Source organism: Garra rufa, chromosome 1 (genome assembly GCF_049309525.1).
Source record: "Garra rufa chromosome 1, GarRuf1.0, whole genome shotgun sequence".
NCBI classification, from domain to species: Eukaryota; Metazoa; Chordata; class Actinopteri; order Cypriniformes; family Cyprinidae; genus Garra; species Garra rufa.
Genome location: NC_133361.1, coordinates 15,231,112 through 15,249,777, shown reverse-complemented (window position 1 = coordinate 15,249,777; position 18,666 = coordinate 15,231,112). Strand labels below are relative to the sequence as shown.

General features: G+C 41.8%; 1 protein-coding gene across 1 annotated transcript; it reads left to right on the top strand.

Moving 5' to 3' along the window:
* The first annotated feature begins 2,117 nt into the window (after positions 1 to 2,117).
* On the top strand, positions 2,118 to 13,823 carry LOC141289661 (alpha-2-macroglobulin-like). Its single transcript, XM_073821857.1, has 33 exons — positions 2,118 to 2,294; positions 2,363 to 2,519; positions 2,590 to 2,642; positions 2,726 to 2,746; positions 2,831 to 2,996; positions 3,080 to 3,164; positions 3,257 to 3,371; positions 3,457 to 3,577; positions 3,654 to 3,763; positions 3,855 to 4,025; positions 4,103 to 4,330; positions 4,416 to 4,628; positions 4,704 to 4,853; positions 5,019 to 5,144; positions 5,221 to 5,314; positions 5,509 to 5,659; positions 5,870 to 6,095; positions 6,175 to 6,298; positions 6,365 to 6,486; positions 6,561 to 6,612; positions 6,707 to 6,790; positions 7,111 to 7,287; positions 7,405 to 7,480; positions 7,559 to 7,715; positions 7,789 to 7,863; positions 9,737 to 9,899; positions 10,138 to 10,322; positions 10,815 to 11,033; positions 11,109 to 11,230; positions 13,247 to 13,328; positions 13,403 to 13,486; positions 13,596 to 13,701; positions 13,783 to 13,823. The coding sequence occupies exons 1-33, from the start codon at positions 2,118 to 2,120 to the stop codon at positions 13,821 to 13,823; spliced, it is 4,233 nt and encodes a 1,410-aa protein (XP_073677958.1).
* Positions 13,824 to 18,666: the final 4,843 nt, after the last annotated feature.

Here is an 18,666-nt window from a genome sequence, read left to right as displayed (position 1 = left end):
GATAGTTCAAAATTAAAAATTCTGCTACATGTAGGACATACAATTAGCTTCAGCTCTCGTGCTATTTAGATAAAGCAGACATCAAGAACCAGCATATGAATCTCATCTCAACAATGGTGACAATGAACTAAATTCTTCATGCTGCAATGCATGTTGGGTAACACCATAGTAAAAAGTCCCATCATGCACTACAGCATGAAGAATTATTGTCACCACTGTTGAGGATGGTATGGTAAGTGTTTCAGTCTAAAAGCCTGAGCTGCTGTTAGTTTCTCCTCAATATTTTAGCATTACAGTGGCATCATAAGACTTTCTCTCCAGCTGTTTGATAGTTGAATGTCAGTCTATTAACCAAAGATTAACCTTTTCATGATGTTCACTCACATAATTTAACAACAAAACATGTTAACTGGACTGCTACTACAAGTTTTTGATTCAGTAATGTGCAAAAACTTACTGCAGAACAATATAACAATTGCTTAAAAGCAATTTACTTTGAATTACTAAAAGGGTCAAAAGCCCAACTAAAGCAAACACTGATCTTCATGATGGTAGCATCATTTTAACCAATAAAACATCAACATTTGATCCTCTGTAATTCTTGATAACAGCAGGTGTTTATCACTAATGCACAATCATCATTTAATTAGTCACTTAATTATCTCATTACCTTTAACTCTTTGAGGACTTGGGCTTTAAATTGTGACTTGAATAGAAAGACTTGGTCCCACCTCTGCCAGCTACCATGTTCCAAAACACAGCTTGAGCTGGTCTAACTGGATTTCCCAGTAGGCGGATGCAGTATTCAAACGAGTGCATCACGTTCAATCCCCCCGCCTTGGCGCATGCGCAGACCGGACAGTATATGGAAATTAAATGAAACGTATTTTTTTTCTAATTACTTTTAATTGAATGAAATTAACTTGTTTTACACAAGGGCAGTGAATTTGAAAATTAATAATAAAAAATAAGTAAGATTAAATAACACATTAAAATCAGTGAAATTAACCAGATAAAACATGTAACATTTACAAGGGGTCAGAATCATTTTTTTCAGTGCAGTCATAAAATTTTAAAATCACCCTTAGTTTCTACATTGTCTTTATTATGGATCTTTTCTGAAAAATGGTATATTAAAGTCAACTCACAATTATTTTATAGCACTTTACAGATTTACTGTTTCAAAGTAGCATTAAGCTTTGATAGGCTGTATGTGTATGTATTAGAGCATAGAAACGTTCACCACACTATACATGCAGTTTGCTGAAAATTCTGGAATTTAGGTCAAATACATGCTTATTCACTGCTTATAAAACATGAAATATGCTGCAAATTATCATTCATGTCTAGCCTATAAATACACTACTTTAGCGACAAGACAATGGGATGTAGTTGTAATTCAGCAATGGTTGTCCCCTCCACCATGTTAAAAGTTTATGATTTAACATGGAAACCCTGGTATCAAATTATTTCCTAATTTCCCAGTAGTAAATACGACTTGAGAGATCATTCATGTCCAATTCCCTATTGGGAAACTCATATTTTTTTTAAAGCTTGAATAGATGACTCGCCCAGATATACAGATGAATTGAGTCTTTCTTAGGTGACTCAAGCTAAAAATAATCAAGCTTCATTTGTAGTTGCTTGGTGAGCAGAGGGAACTAATTCAGGTTCTGTCTCCACTAATGAGCTGACTGAGTTGAATCAGGTGTGTTAGGTGAAAGAGACATAGAAAAATGTGCAGTGCTGATGGTGTCCTGAGACAGGTTTAAAAACTCATGTAGTAGTAGATGGTTGAAAAAAGCTGAAGAGCAGTAAACACTTGTAGATTATAGCAGAAGTCTTGTAGGGTTTCTTAAAAGGATATATAATTTTCTTCTTGGATGATTGTTCTTCATGGTTATGATGGAGATTTGGCTTTGGAAAAGATTTATTTTATCCCTTTTCTTCTTTGCTGTGGATGGACAGAGACCAGGGCCGTTTGCTGTTAATGGACCAAAATCTGGGCCGTGAGTATTACCATTAACCATGGCTCTCTGTGAATGTACACCTACAAAAGTACACATTTGGAGCAGCTTCCTTGTAGTTAAACTTCAATATGCTTTCACAGGTTCTTCATGGTGACATTTCCTGCAGTGATTGAGTCTGGCTCTGGTGCCAAATTGTGTGCGAGTCTTCTGAAACCCAATGAGAGTCTCACAATGACCATTTCTCTGCTTGATGACAAAAACACGGCAATTCAACTTGTGCAGCAGAGATCTCGGATAGAGTTTCACCAGTGTTTCAGTTTCCAGGTCTGTTATCATACTGCATATGGAATGCTTGTCTGGTCTTAGGCCCATTAAAACCCATTCCTCTACAGGCTCCTCAAGCAGATGCAGAGTCAGTGCAGAAACTGAAGGTGGTGGTTAAAGGGAGGTCCTTCAAAATGATTGAAGAGAGGAAAGTGATGTTCAGACCTTACATTCCTTTGACGTTCATCCAAACAGACAAACCCATCTACAATCCAGGACAAACAGGTGAGCAGTGAATGACCTGTTCAGAACTTGAGCATGTGGAAAGTCCATTATGTAAATCCTTATTTTGCAGTAAATTTCAGAGTGGTGACAATGGATGTCAAATTTGTTCCTCTTGATCAAATGGTAAGGCCTGATTTTTTTTTTTTTTATCTTTTAGTGGTTCATGACTTTTTACATGTTTAATTCCTCTGCTTATGTCCTTACAGTACAGTCTGGTGGTAGTGGAGGTGAGTTTGCTCCAGTGCAAGTCTTTGGAGATGTATTTTCTGCAAGTTATTTGTGTGCTTACGTTCACTTTACCCCCATAATAGGACAATCATGGAAACCGCATTGGTCAGTGGACAAATGTTTCGTCAACGAGGTGGATATTGGAGCTTTCTCATCAGTTAAATCCAGAAGCTCAGGTTGGGATGTACACACTGAGAGCTTTTATTGGTGACCGAATTGTCTCCCAGGATTTTGAGGTGAAAAAATATGGTGAGTTACCACATACAATGTATAACAGGTAGCCCTGACCACAGAACTGAGGTCCTAATTTAAAGAACTTGTTTATGGTTTAGTTTTACCGAAGTTTGACGTCACTTTAGCTGCACCACTGACACATAGTGTTGGAGATGTAGAACTAAAAGTTGAGGCTTGTGCCAAGTAAGTAACTCTTCTCTTATTGATTTGTGTTCTTTTGGATAGTAAGTTCTTGATCTTGAACCTAATGGTGTTTTTTTTTTTGTTTTTTTTAGGTACACATATGGGCAACCTGTGCCTGGTCAAACATTGGTGGAAGTTTGCCGTGAGCAGTTTCCATACGCTGTGGTTCCAGGCTTGACTCGTGTGTGCTTAAATAGAACTGCTAAGGTTTGTGACCGCTGCTGTACAGGAACGGGTTTGTCTTGTCTGATATGCTGACTTCATAATTTGACAACCTTTGTTCTGTTACCAGATGAATGACACTGGCTGTGCCTCCCTTACCTTCAGTACATCAACGTTTTTCAACACCAAATTTGAGAATAACCTCCAAGATGCATTTCTTGTTAATGTAAATGTCACTGAGGAGGGAACAGGTGAGCTATTGGCTAATTTGAAACTGATGTATTTATTTAGTGTCTTCATGTTTGTGGTATTTCTCTTTCTTTTCAGATGTGGTCATGTTAAAATCCACAACCGTGTCCATTACGTTTGAAGTCGGCAAGGTCATATTTGTGGACCTCCCAAAGTTTTTTGACCACGGGTCAATGATTAACGCAAAGGCACGTAAAGGTACATCTTGTGTTACTAAATTTTTCTCCTTTGTTCCATTTTCCTAACCTTTTTTTTTTTTTTTTTTTTTTCTCCTAACAGATTCTGGCAACTTATTTCAATGGGACTCCAATCGCAAGCAAGGCAGTTTATCTCCTGGATGGTAGCCAATGGCCAAACAAACTGTTGTTGAATCTGACTACAGACCAGAATGGACTGGCTGTGTTCTCCCTCAACACTGCTAATTTTCCTGAAGTTGATCTGAATCTGGTGGTATGATTTGTCTATCCTTCTATTTTGAGTAAAGCCTTTATCTTGCAAGAAGCCAATTTCCTTCATTTGTTTCCCAGGCAAGTGCAACTTCACAGGTTGTTTATGGTTATAAATCACCATACTTCAGTACAGATATGAGGGTAATTCCACTTCTTCAAGCTGCTACTCCCGTCACCCCAACGTTTAGTGAACTGACTATAGAGAAGCTTGAGCAGCCTTTGAAATGTGGTGCTGCATATCCAGTGACCGTAGAGTATTCCTTTGTTGGAGAGACTGGCGACTACAGTGCTGACATCATCTATATGGTATATAGATATAAATTTTGTGGTTTACATGGTCTGTTTGTCTGCCAATGTTTGTGCACCAGTCTGGCTTTCTGTCTTCTGTTAGGTCTTGTCCAGAGGAGTGATCGTTCTACATGGATTTGAGAAGGTTCATGCAATGGATTCAGATACTGTCACGAGTGGCACAGTGTCATTTGAGCTGTCTGTTGGTGTCAGTATGGCTCCAGTAGTGCAGATTCTGGCCTTCTGTGCTCTGCCTAGTGAGAACGTAGTTGCTACTAGTGCAGCTTTTGACACAGAGACTTGTTTCTCAAACCAGGTATTTGTACTTATTTCCTTTTTATGTGGGAAGCTGTGACATGTCCTTCAGCTTGTGAGCTGGTTCTTGTTCCAGGTGTCACTGCAGTTCTCTCCAACTACAGCTGTTCCTGGTGAGGAAAACATTTTGACCATCTCTGCACAAGCAGGATCCCTGTGTGGCCTCAGCGCTGTTGATCAGAGTGTCCTGATCATGGAGTCAGGAAGACGTCTGAGTGTTGAAGCGGTACCTATGTGCAACTGATCAGAGTTCTTGTTTGATCTTATCTAGATAGGAATCTATTGCTGTTGTCAGCAAAATTAAACCAGTTGCTATTTGACGATTGCCACCAACATTCTATGACTGGATCTCCTCCTTTTAATGTGGTATTGTTTGTGTGGATTTTTATAGGTGTTCAACTTGCTCCCAATGCGATCACTATCAGATTATCCTCTCGGCGTTGAGGATGAACAGGAGTGCCTGAATTTTCGACCTCGTCGAGCTGTTCCTACAGACCAAGCTTACGAAACCTTTAAGGTAAAAAAGGTTTGTGATCATTTGGTCCCTGAATACTCATTGACTTCATGCATCTTATGACCTGTTGTTCTGACAGGGCATGGGGATGAAGATTGCAACAAATCTGCCTGTTCGAGAACCCCAGTGTCTGACGTATAGAGGCCTGAATTACTATCGCAACTTCCATGATGGTAAGTCATTTATTGATCTAGAAATTGGCACATGACTTAATTCCTTCAGTTTTGTTTTAGCTGTAATTTTGTGACTGAACTGACAGGTGTGTTTTTTTTTTTTTTTTTTTTTTAAAGATTTGCTGTGTAATTTGTTTATATTGGTCTATTACCAAATGTTAACATGACATTAATGGCTTTTCTTTTTGTTTCAGTGATGCATTTCCATCGCCCTGCTCCCTTAATGATGGCTGCAATGGCTCCTGTTGAAGGTGCAGAAAGTGGAGGTGACAGCAGTTCATCTTTTGATGTCACCGTCAGGACTTACTTTCCAGAAACGTGGATCTGGCAACTTTCTCAAGTGGGGTTGGTGAAGATTTTTCTCTTTTATTTTTTTTTTTTATTTTATTTTATTTTATTTTTGGACAGACTATCCTTTAGATGGTGTCAGCTATCTCCAGGAACAGGGTTGGGCACCCCTGATCTAAATCCACTTTAATAGTGAATAAGCTGTCCTGTTGCCCTCGTTTTACTTTCTGGTGTGCTCCCCATTTTATTTTATTTTTTTTCTCTCAGAGACTCTGGATCTGCACAAGTTCCTCTCAAGGTTCCTGACACAATCACCACATGGGAAACTGAGGCATTCTGTCTGTCCTCCAAAGGTCTTGGTCTAGCTCCTCCTGCTCTGCTGACAGTCTTCCAGCCATTCTTCCTGGAGCTCTCCCTGCCTTACTCCATTGTTCGTGGAGAGTTTTTCGAGCTTAAGGCCACCGTTTTCAACTATCAATCCAAATGCATAATGGTCTGGTTTTACTTTTATTGGGACAATTGATCCATTGTCTTTTTGCTCATTGTGTACTAATAATGTTGTTCATTTGCAGGTTAAAGTGACTCCAACACTGTCCTCAAACTTCACTCTTAAATCACTTACTGACATGAATTTCTCCTGTCTGTGTGCCAATGGGCGGAAGACCTTTAAATGGGCTTTCACAGCTACTGTTCTTGGTCTGTTTTGGACAGTCTTTCTAAATTGAGGTATGAGTTGTTGCTGACTTTCAGTCTGTACTATAGGAACTGTGAACGTGACTGTCAGCGCTCAAGCTGAAGAGTCCCAGTCTCTGTGTGGTAATGAGGTTGTGACCGTGCCAACAAGAGGCCGCATTGACGTTGTCACTCAAAGTCTACTTGTTCTGGTAAGTGTTATCCAGCCTTCTGAAATTTGACGGAGTTCATGGTGTTATTGATGTGCTGTTTGTTGCTTCTGTAGGCTGAAGGAGTTGAAAGGACAAATGCAGAGAGTCGGTTACTGTGCCCAAGGGGTTTGTTTGCACTCAGTGACTCTCCTATGTTCTCCCTGTACTACCAAATGATTGCCTAGAACTCTACGCTGATCCATTTTTGTTTGGTCCACAGGACGTGCCCTGTTTGAAGACATAAGACTCACCTTCCCAAGAAACATGATCCAGGGATCAGCCAGATGCTCCGTTTCAGTCATTGGTAAAGCGGTTGCAGTAGGGCTGCATGATGGTGTATTAATTCTGTCTTAAGTATAATCATCTGAAACTAAATTGCCCACTGGATATTTATGCTGAATCTCTTCCTGATTTGACATGTTATATTACTTTGGTAACAGGCCTCAAAGAACATTTTATGTTTACATTTGCCAGATTTGTAACAAGCCTCCAGGAGCTTTCACGTTTGCTGTTTGACTTTAAATTGTCCAATTAGAGCCTTTCTCTTGAGTGAATATGCTATTCCACAATTCTTGTTTCTGATATGGGTTTTGGCCTGGTCTTTGGTTTCTCTTCCTCTTGCAGGGGACATAATGGGTCGTGCACTAAAGAATCTTGATCGCTTATTACGAATACCTTCTGGCTGCGGAGAACAGAACATGATCGTTCTTGCTCCCAATATTTACATCCTGCAGTACCTGAAAGTCACGTCACAGCTCACCGCAACAATCAAGGAGACCGCCACAGGTTACCTTCAGACTGGTATGGACAACAAAACCCACTAAGTATTTAAACTAATCTCAAATCCTTCTTACTGGGACACTTAAGACTGTCCAATCTTCCCTAATCAAGTTCCAATGTGGCTTTTGACCTGAACAGGATATCAAGGACAACTGAATTACAGGCACAGTGATGGTTCATACAGCACCTTTGGTTATGATGCATCCAACACATGGTGAGTTTAATGCTGCTGTTCTAGTCTTGGATATCATTGAAACGGTTCACTTTGTAATGAAACTTCCTCCACAACCAGGTTGACTGCCTTTGTCCTGAGATCTTTTGGACTAGCAAGGAGCTTCATCTACATTGATCCGAATGTCCTTCAGAGCGCAAAGGACTGGTTGATAAGCACACAGGGTACAGACGGCTGTTTTATGCAGCAGGGAACTCTGTACCACAATGACATGAAGGTATGTCACATTTCTTTAAATGCACCAGAACCAATCTAAGGCCAGTCTTATTGATTATGCTGCTGCATTTCAGGGTGGAGTTGGTGATGAGGTCACCATGACTGGCTACATCGTCGCATCACTGCTTGAACTAGGCGTCCCCTCCACAGTAAGAATGTTACATCTGTAGTTTTATATTTAGGGATTCAAGTGCATAGCGTTGAAACCCTATTATAATTGTTAGTGAAAAAAGGATCAGCAATCTCCACGTAAAACTTATTGGGCAGACACAAAAAATAAGTCATAGACACTTGAAACTTGGAGGGATGGTAGTACTCCCATCTAAAATGCAAAAAGCATGAAATCGCTCAACTCCTCCTTAACCGTTAATTGCAGGTTCAAGTGTATCATGTTATTGGAATCCTTGGCTCACAAGAAATTCCGGTATTTAACACTTTAAACACAAAGAAGTGCTTCTGCAAGCTAGTCCTACATGCTTTGCACGATGACAACCACACCGGTGCCGGAAGATACTCTGGAGAGAATATTTGTTATCGGAAAAAGTTTAGCTTCACCAAACTCATTGCATATGTAAGAGCTGAAACTGAGGTCACACTAAAAGTTGTGCAATTTAGCCTCGGTGTTGCTGTAAGAGGGGAGAAACATAAAGGCAGCCATAATTATGCAACCAAGTCCAAACTTCTGCAAGTGGTTGGAAGGACATTTGTGTGTGTCTCAAAAAAAAAAACTTCCCAAAAAGCTGCCATAGGCAGGTGAAATTTGAGCACTTATTGGACCAGGTTAGTGGTGGTCAATTGGAATGAAACTTAGTGGGGTGGTTTGACTCATGGCATGTGAAAAATTTGAAAGAACCCCCCCCCCCCCCACTATTTTCACATCATACAATAAACCTCCTTATTCCAAACAACTTTGTTAATCAAACCATTTCTCCCCAAAACATTTTGCATCTGTCCTTTTGTCTGACAGGTCTTGGAGTCTTTACTAAATGAGCTGATGATCTGAATTAGGTGTTTAAGGAGACATGGAAAACATGCAGTGTTGGTGGGCCACCAGAAACATGGTTGGGATCCACTGTCTTAAATGATTGAGAATTTAATACTTTTCCGAACTAGTCCTAGGTAGTTGTGCCCAATCTAGAGGAAAACACTGCAGTGCAGTTATCTAGAGGTCTAGAACTCTCTAGGACAATAAGTATCAAAAGTTGACATTTTACACTTTGGCAAGCTACAATGGGGTCATTTTAAAAATGGGGCCTGTTTAAATATACCCGAAAGACTAAACAGAACTCAAATGTTCACGAAACCTGGCAATGACTGGTGGTTCTAAAGCATATGCCAAGTTTAAAGGAGACTGGAGAGTTTAAAAAAGATGAGGTTTCAGGAAAAAAAAATACTTATACAGTAAATCCACCAGGATTCACCAACAATGCTCTTTAAATCATTAAGGTGGTTACAGGCTTGCTAAATATGTAAGGTCTTTGTACATGTGCTTAAATATCTTAAAGCGATTGAACCCAAGTAATCACCGCTTGCAGTTAAATTTATTATCTTGATGTCTCTTAAATTTAAATTTGAAATTTAGTTATGTAGTCTTATGAGCAACTTATTGTGGATAATGAATCTTAAAGTTTAAACTAGTGATATAAATCAGAATGAGCTTTTATTGCCAGGTATGTTTACACTTACTAAGAATTCGTTGTAGTGACAAGCTCCACAGTGCTACAGGATGACAGTGATATGACAACACATTATAAAAAGAACAATACACAAGACTGAACATTTTTGCACATTGTCTATTTACTATATACAGGTATATTAGGTGCAATATTTGAATGCAAGTATGTGCATTAAATAAAATAACTTAATAGTGTTGTATGTTCCATGATCAAGTGTTCATGAGATGGATTGCCTGAGGAAAGAACTTGCATTCCTTCTATAAATTAACTTCTATGTGTAGTTTTTGCTAAAGAATTGTTTTTAAAGTGTTACTGTTCAAGTTGGAATTGTTTGTACTGCTTCTAGGATCCTGTCATTACTAAAGCTCTGTCGTGCTTGAGATCTGCTGTTGGGAACCTAAGAAATACTTATTCCACCGCTCTACTTGCCTACACCTTCAGTCTGGCTGGAGACACCAGTACACAATCAGAGCTTTTAACAGCCTTGGATGTCGATGCCATTTCTGAAGGTGAGATTTACCACCGGGGTGTTCCACAAAACAAGTTTACCAAATAAGCCAGGGTTATTTTACATATTGAGCCAAATCAAGTGACAAGAAGTCAGACTAACTGAAATGAGCCTGGTTTATTTGGTAAACTTGTTTTATGGAACACACCCCAGCTTGAGTTTTATTTGTATGGTGTTTTTCATAACACATTTTCAAAATGGCTTAAATGCATGTTTTCTCCCCTATATCTCATTTTGAGGTCCTAAACTCCACTGGTCTCAGACGTCATCTGGTGATACCCTGGCAGTGGAAATCAGCTCCTATGTACTTCTAGCCTATCTTACTGTGCAGCCTGTAACTACAGCTAATCTGGGCTATGCTAGTTACATTGTCAACTGGCTCGTGGCCCAGCAGAATCCCTACGGAGGCTTTTCCTCCACCCAGGTGACTTCAACTATTAAACGTGCACAACACGTCCACTTTTAGTGGTGTTAGCAGACACTACATCAGCATACAGTGAGATTAACGAGACATTGCTTTAAATTATATAGTTCAGAAACAACGAGGGCTTCAGCATTGCGACTTGTAAGACAATGTCCAGTTAATGTGATGTTAACTATTTGACCCGGTATATCTGAAGAGACTTGCATGATTAATGTTTATGCTTATTTAATAATTACATATTTGTAATGTTAGTAACCGAACAGTTCATGGTAGCCATTAACTTCCATAGTATTTTATCCATACTTTGAAAGTCAGTGGCTACCAGCATTCTTCAAATGTTTGGTACATCTTGAGCTTGAGTAAGCGACAAATATACCTTAATAGCAGCTGTTTCTGACACACAGCATAGGCTTATTTGGCTGAACTATTCCTTCATGACAGGCCCGGCGCAGACTGTGTGTACAAGTGGAGTTTATGTTTTGATGTTTTTAGGACACTGTGGTGGCTCTTCATGCTCTGTCGGTGTATGCTGCTCAAGTATTCAGCTTGGAGGGATCCAGCACAGTTACCGTTCAGTCATGGCTGACAGGAGACGTTTTAACCTTCGATGTTAATCGGGACAACCGGCTGCTGTATCAAGAAAAGCCGCTGAAGAACTTTCCAGGCAGATTTCGTGTTCGAGTGAGGGGCTCCTCCTGTGTGTCTGTGCAGGTTTGTATATGCACCTCCTTTTATTTCTGTTTCTGTTCTTATTATAATTCTCCTTGTTTTGCTTTGCAATCATAGATTGCATGTTTCTACAACATTCCAACACCCAATAAAGCTGCCACAACGCTGAGCGTTGAAGCGAAGGTGACTGGAGATTGCAAGCCACCTGGAGCCAGTCTCATGCTGAATTTCACAGTGAAGTAAGAACTGCTTTGACTTTGCATCCCTTTTGAGTCTGTGTAAAGACTCTGCTGCATAAAAAAACAAAACTAAAGTTGCCTTTCACAGCAAGGACTATAACTATGAAAAACTGCAAAAACTAGATGGTGCAGGCTGATGGGTTGTTAATGAAACTGATATCACAGAGTTATAAGACTTGGCACAAGCTGATTGGTTCATGTTGCGTACACAACCAATGAGCTTGCAGCTTTTTAAATGGCTGGTAGCATACACTTGGGCGTTTCGCAGTTCGCTTTCAGAGTTCCTCTGAAACCCTTCACCTTCCCCCAGCTCCTCCTGTATAGATCTGCTACGGGTTATTTTATGCTATTTGTGCAGCAGCAGCATGTCTTAAATACTCACAGCACTGTATCGCCATATGCTTTGGCAGTAGCAAGTTCTGTACTTGCTTGCAGCAGCAATGATCTACAACTACAGCAATAAGCAACTGCAGTGTAGCAGATCTATTCTGCCAAGACCAAATACATTAACCCTTATGCGGTCTTCGTTTTTGGAATCACACTCATGGTCAACACAACTTAAATTTTGTAACAAAATAATAGTTAAAAAAAAAATATATATATATATATATATATATATATATATATAATAATTTTTTTCCTGTTCATTAATGTTTTTGCTCCACAATTGTGCAGTTTTCGTAGGATTTATGCTAATTTTTAAATAAATTATTAAATATTTATTTTTAATAGTTTTATATGCAAAAACAGCTTATGTAAAATTCACTTTACAAAATACCCACATTTTAAACTTTCATTCATGGGGATAGCATGGATAATTTGATATGGTTTAGTGTAAGATTTTTGCCCATTTTTTTTGGAAAATGCAGTTTTAAAAGTAAAAAAATTATAACTTTTTTACCACTAGATGGCTGCAGAGCACTACTATTGACTAATTGCTATTTGACCAACAATAAGATATTTTTTCACAAGTTTTTTTCAGTTTAGTACATATCTACATATTATGAAATCACATTTATAACAAATGTTTTTTGTCAAAGTTAAGCATTTTTGTACTAAAACAAAACCAGTTCTATTACATATTGAGTAGCAGTACACAACATGAACATAAGAATGCAACAACATCTTTTTTTTTTTTGACAAATTATGAGCAGTTTTTATGGTCTCCAAATGTAGTCCTGTGTGTTTCATGATATGTAGATATGAACTCAACTGAAAAAAACTTGTGAAAAGATATCTTTCAGGTGGTCAAATAGCAAAAAGCATATAGTGGAGCTCTGCAGCCACCTACTGGTAAAAGTTTTTTTTTTTACGTTTAAAACTGGATTTTCCAAAAGATGGGCAAAAATCTTACACTAAACCATGTGAAATTATCCCTTTTATCCCCATGAATGAAATTTAGACATGTGGGGTTTTTATGAAAGGGAATTTTACAAAAAAAGCTGTTTTTGTATAATAACCTATAAAAAAATATTAATTTATATATATATTACAAAAATATCCTAAATCCTCAAAAGTACACTTGAGGAGTAAAAACATTAATAAACAGGAAAATAACTTTTGTTTTAACTATTTTATAACAAATTGCATTAACGTGAGTACCACGAACGTGATTATTTTTTTCACACTAACATAAAATCAAGCCATCATTCCAATTTAATTTTTTATTTGTAGATCAAGATAGTGTTGACTGATTTACAAAGTCTCATACCATTTGGACAAAGGGAACATTTTTTTTTTTTTAATTTTAGCGAACGCCATTCGGGGTCCAGAAATCCCCCGAAGACCGCATAAGGGTTAACATTGTCACATCCATTACCATGCTAAACTTTTCCAAGAGTTGTCATGACATTAAGCCTTGTAAAGACACCAATTGTTGCTCAGAGGAGGCATAAGTGCATTTGTCAAACCAGAAGCAGTTCAGTGTCACATTAAGCCAAACTTGCATTGCAAAATGTTCTTAAGTACAGGAACAAGAAAGCAGCTGCTCTTTATGTACCGTTTCCCTTCATTCAGATACAACGGTGCAAAACCAACTACTAACATGGTTCTGGTGGACATCAAGCTCTTGTCGGGATTCACTGCAGACACATCACTGGTTCGTATGCATTTGTAAGGTGACTTTTGGATCCTTGAAGCAGCGCAAATGGTAAACGATGGGGTTTCTTTCAGCTTGGATCTTCACCGGAGTCCTTCGCTCCATTAGTGCAGCGGGTCGATGTTGAAGATGATCACGTGCTTGTTTATCTGAAAGAGGTGAGACGTGCACTGTTTATATATTTACTACTGATGACTTTGTTACGGTCCTTGGCATTCTGTTATTTTCCTTTTTATTCCTTTGAAACTGTCTGTATTGGTTGCGCAGGTTCCAAAAGGGGTCCCAATGAGCTATGGGCTGCAGCTGAAACAGGTTCTTGCAGTGCAGAATCTCAAGCCGGCGGTCATCAATGTCTATGACTACTATCAGACAAGTACTCTTCCATCTTTTACTCATGCTTTGGGATGAGTTTCAAGTACAATTCGATCAAGCTCATTTCATTTTCCTCTTTCAGGTGACTCATTCGAGACTACGTACACATCTCCTTGTGAATGATTGTGCTTCAGTACTGGCTACAAGTTGCAAGAATCAAATAAAACTCCTTTTAAGACAAATCGGTGGTGTTGCATGTTTTCTTAAATATTTGAGTGTTAGGTTCCAGGAACCTACTGGGAATGATGTCAGAACGTTGCAGGAATGTTGTCTTTAGGATAGGGGAACATTCCGGGAACGTTCCCGCAATGTTCTCCTAACCTCTTCACTCTGATACCGATTCTGTATGTCATCACTCCTGCGTCCCAGAGTAAGTGGTAGCAATGTTTATTTTACGATAAAAATATATATTTTAGAATTAGAATAATCAGAATCATCTGCAAAGTTTTATTTAGTTCACATGGTTATGACTACTAAAAATACGTCTGGGAACGTTCTCTCTAGGTTATAAAAATAAAACCTAAAAATAACCTGCAGGGAATGTTCTAGGAAGGTTCTTTTTAGGTTATGAAATTAAACCAAAAAATAACCTGCAGGGAATGTTCTGGGAAGGTTATTTTTAGGTTATGAAATTAAACCCAAAAGATATCCTGTAGGGAACGTTCTTTGTAGGTTATTGTGATTGTCAGGAAAGGAGTCATGTTGGTAGAAGGCTTCCTGATGGAATTTTGTGCGTACTCCGCCCAGAACAGGAATCGACTCCAGTCCTCTTGATGGTTCATGCAGTAGGAACGTAGGAATCGAGTTAGTTCTTGGTTCAGGCGTTCAACTTGCCCGTTGGCCTCCGGATGATATCCAGACGTAAGGCTTATGTTGACACCCAGGAGACGGAAGAAATTGGACCACAGTCGAGAGGAGAATTGGGGACCCCTGTCTGACACGATGTCCTCTGGCAGTCCGTAAAACCTGAATACAGAGTTGCACAGGGCCTCCGCCGTCTCCAGAGCCGTCGGAAGTTTGGGAAGGGGAATGAAACGACAGCTTTTGGAGAATCTGTCTACCACTGACAGGATGGTGGTATAACCTTGGGATAGGGGAAGATCTGTCACGAAGTCAACTGCAATGTGGGACCAAGGTCGGTTAGGGATGGGAAGAGGTTGTAGCAGGCCGGCGGGAAGTTGATGGGAGGTCTTGGATGTGTTGCACACAATACAGTTCTTGATAAAGGTTATGACATCGGTACGGAGAGTAGGCCACCAGAAACGGTTCCGGAGGAGTTGGATAGTGGCCTCTATTCCTGGGTGGCCGGAGCTAGGGGTAGCATGGACCTCCGTGAGAACTCTGGATTGGAGAGTAGCAGGGACATAAGTGAGATGATCAGGGCATTCAGGAGGAGGTGGATCCTGGGTTTGGGCCTCTGTGATCTCTGTCATGAGGTCCCACGTGACGGGAGCCACGATGAGGGATGCAGGTAAGATGGGTTCTGGAGGTTGAGAGATTTGATCGGGCTCGTGGATACGAGAAAGAGCGTCCGCCTTGGTGTTCTGAGACCCGGGTCGATAGTGAATGTTAAACTGGAACCGGGTGAAGAACAGTGACCATCGGGCTTGGCGGTGGTTGAGGACCCTGGCGGTGCGGAGATATTCCAGATTTTTGTGATCTGTCAAGATGGTGAAGGGGTGTTTAGCTCCCTCAAGCCAATGCCGCCATTCCTCCAGGGCTAGCTTGATGGCGAGTAGTTCTCGATTGCCCACATCGTAATTCCTCTCGGCCGGGCTGAGTTTGTGAGAAAAGAAGGCGCAAGGGAAGGTTTTGGAGGGTTGATTGTGGCGTTGGGAGAGCACGGCTCCTACGCCAGTGCTAGAGGCGTCCACCTCGACGAGGAAAGGTAACTGGGGGTCCGGGTGACGAAGGACGGGGGCTGTAGTGAACCTCTGCCGGAGTTCCTGGAAGGCCTGTATGGAGTCATGTGACCAGGTAAGACGATTCTCTCCCTTCTTGATCATAGAAGTCAATGGGGCTGCTACCGTACTGAAGTTCCGAATGAACCGGCGATAGAAGTTTGAGAAACCCAGAAACCTTTGGAGCTCTTTGAGGGTCTTGGGGCGCGGCCAGTCCAATACTGCAGAAACCTTCCTATCATCCATGGCGATGCCCTCAGGGCTGATGACGTACCCCAGGAAGGTGATGCATTCTTGATGGAATTGACATTTCTCCTCCTTGGCATACAGTTTGTGGTTAATGAGGCGTTGGAGCACAGTCCTGACATGTTGAACATGTTCCTCGAGTGTGTTGGAGAAAATGAGGATGTCGTCGATGTACACAATTACCCATCGATTCAGCATGTCCCGGAATACCTCATTAACGAATGCCTGAAAGTAGGATGGACTGTTGGACAGGCCGAAGGGCATGACCCGGTATTCGTAGTGACCTGAGGTAGTAGAGAAGGCCGTCTTCCACTCGTCTCCTTGTCGGATGCGAATCAAGTTGTATGCTGAGCGTAAGTCCAACTTGGTGTAGTATCTAGCTGTCCGAAGTTGTTCGAGGGCAGGAGGAACGAGGGGTAGAGGGTATCTATATTTCACAGTCATTTCATTCAGTGAGCGGTAATCAATGCAAGGCCGTAATCCTCCATCTTTCTTCTTTACGAAGAAGAATCCAGCCGATGCAGGAGACGTAGATGGTCGAATGAATCCCTTGGCGAGCTCCTCCTGGATGTATTTTTCCATGGCCTCGGACTCAGGTTGTGATAGGGGAAAGATCCGTCCTCGAGGTGTCACCGCTCCTGGTTTGAGTTCGATGGCACAGTCTCCTGGTCGATGGGGTGGCAGTTCGGTGGCTTTGACAGTGCTGAAGGCCTCGAGGAGATCCTGGTATGCCGCCGGAATGGAGTTGGAGTCAGTGGGTGGAAGACTGGCTGAATTGGAGATGGCTGAACTGGAGGAAGTTCTGGTGCTTGAGTGAATGCAGTTCTGTTGACAATAGGGAGACCATTGAGTGATGATACCTCTGGCCCAGGAGATGGTGGGGTCATGGCGGTCCAGCCAGGGGAATCCAAGGATGAGTGGTGACTGAGGTGAGGTAATGACAAAGAAACGGATGGTTTCCTGGTGGCTGGGTTCTAGGCAGAGTATAAGATCATCCGTGATCTGGTCGATACGTCCGGAACCTAGTGGTCTCCCATCGAGGGCGGCCACTGACACAGGAGAAGTGCAAGGTAGAGTGGGTAAGTGTTTAGTTCTCACAAAGTTCATGTCAATGAAATTCCCTGCTGCCCCAGAGTCAATTAAAGCGGTAGTCCGAATAGTCCTACCACCGACACTGAGTGAAACAGGTATCACACATTTGTTCAGACAAAGTTTGTGTGAACTCACCGAGGTGGGAGGACGTGGTGGTCGTGTAGGACAGGCGGCCCGAATGTGTCCAGTTTGGCCACAATACAAACAGAGGTGGTTTCTCATCCGCCGTTCTCTCTCCTCGAGGGTGATGCGAGTGGTGCCCAGCTGCATGGGTTCGGGACCAGAAGAGGTAGCCGCTGGTTGTGGTGAGGCCTGGGTGGTGAAAGGCCTGTTGGATTTGCGTGCCCGCATTACGTTGTCGATCCGTATGGAAAGATCAATGTACTGTTTAAGAGTCAAACCCTCGTCCCGGCATGCCAGTTCCACCTGGAGGTCAGAATTGAGTCCCTTCCGGTAGTGAAGTTTGAGGGGGCCGTCGTTCCAACCACTTTGAGCAGCGAGAGTGCGGAAATCCAATGCATAGTCCGCTGCGGTGCGTCGGCCCTGACGTAACGCAACAATCTGTTCCCCAGCCTCTCCGCTCTCCGGTGTGGGCTGAAACACCTCCTTAAAACTTTGAAGAAATGTAGCGAACGTGGGGTAGGTAGATTGGCCCAAATCCCATACCGCAGTGGCCCATTCCAGCGCTCTTCCAGTTAGGAGTGAGCAGACAAAGGCGATCTTACAGTCATCCGTAGCATACAAGGCAGGTTGTTGATTGACAAACAGCGTGCACTGGAGTAAAAATCCCTTACATTTAGCCGCAGTTCCATCGAACTTCTCCGGGAAGGCGAGTCGTGGGCTGGCGGTGACTGCAGGATTGGCTGATGGAGGTGCAGGAGGGTTGATCGGGGCCGAGGTAGACGGCATGACGGGTGGTGGAGCTGCTTGCATTCCTCGGATCGCTTGAACCAGTTGTTCGGTTAATGTGCTCAGGCGCTCCAGTTGTTGTTGGTGTTGTATCAGCATAGACGCTTGAGTGGACACTTCAGAGGCGATCTGGGAGACTGTCGCTGGATCCGTAGGTGGCGAAGTTTTCTGTGGTGCGGCAGCAGAAGAATCATAAGACGTTGGATCCATTTGCAACAGTTTATTATGAATAGACAGGTCAAACAGGCTGAGATCAACAATGGCGGACTGATGTGGTGAAGGCAAATCCAAGAGAGTAGTCAGTGTCCATGCAAAGGGGTCAGGGCTGGCGGCAATCAGAATCAATAATCCGTTGGGAGAGCGAGGGTCACAAAAAGGCAGGCAGAAAAGGTTCACACACAGCAGTAACAGTCCAGTTGGCAGCAGATAGACAGTCCGAATGAAAACGCTTAGGATTGGGTACATGACCGGCAAAACTTCGCAGTGAGTGTGCTGGCGAGGCACGCTGATATGGCCGCCATAACGGAAGTGCCCCGGGTGATCCGGAACCGGAAGCGTGAGTTCCCAGGTACGGGATTGTGGGTAGTGTAGTCAGTATTCAGGTGAGGGTTCCCGCTGGTGCGGGATAGAGGGAGCCACAGAGACCGCGCTTGTGACAGTTATAATAATAAACTTAAAACATAACCTGCAGGGAATGTTCTAGGAAGTTTATTTTTAGGTTATGAGATTAAACCCAAAAATAACCTGCAGGGAACATTCTTTTTAGGTTATTAAAAAGAGAACAGGGAACGTTAATAGAATGTTCTCAAAAAAGAACC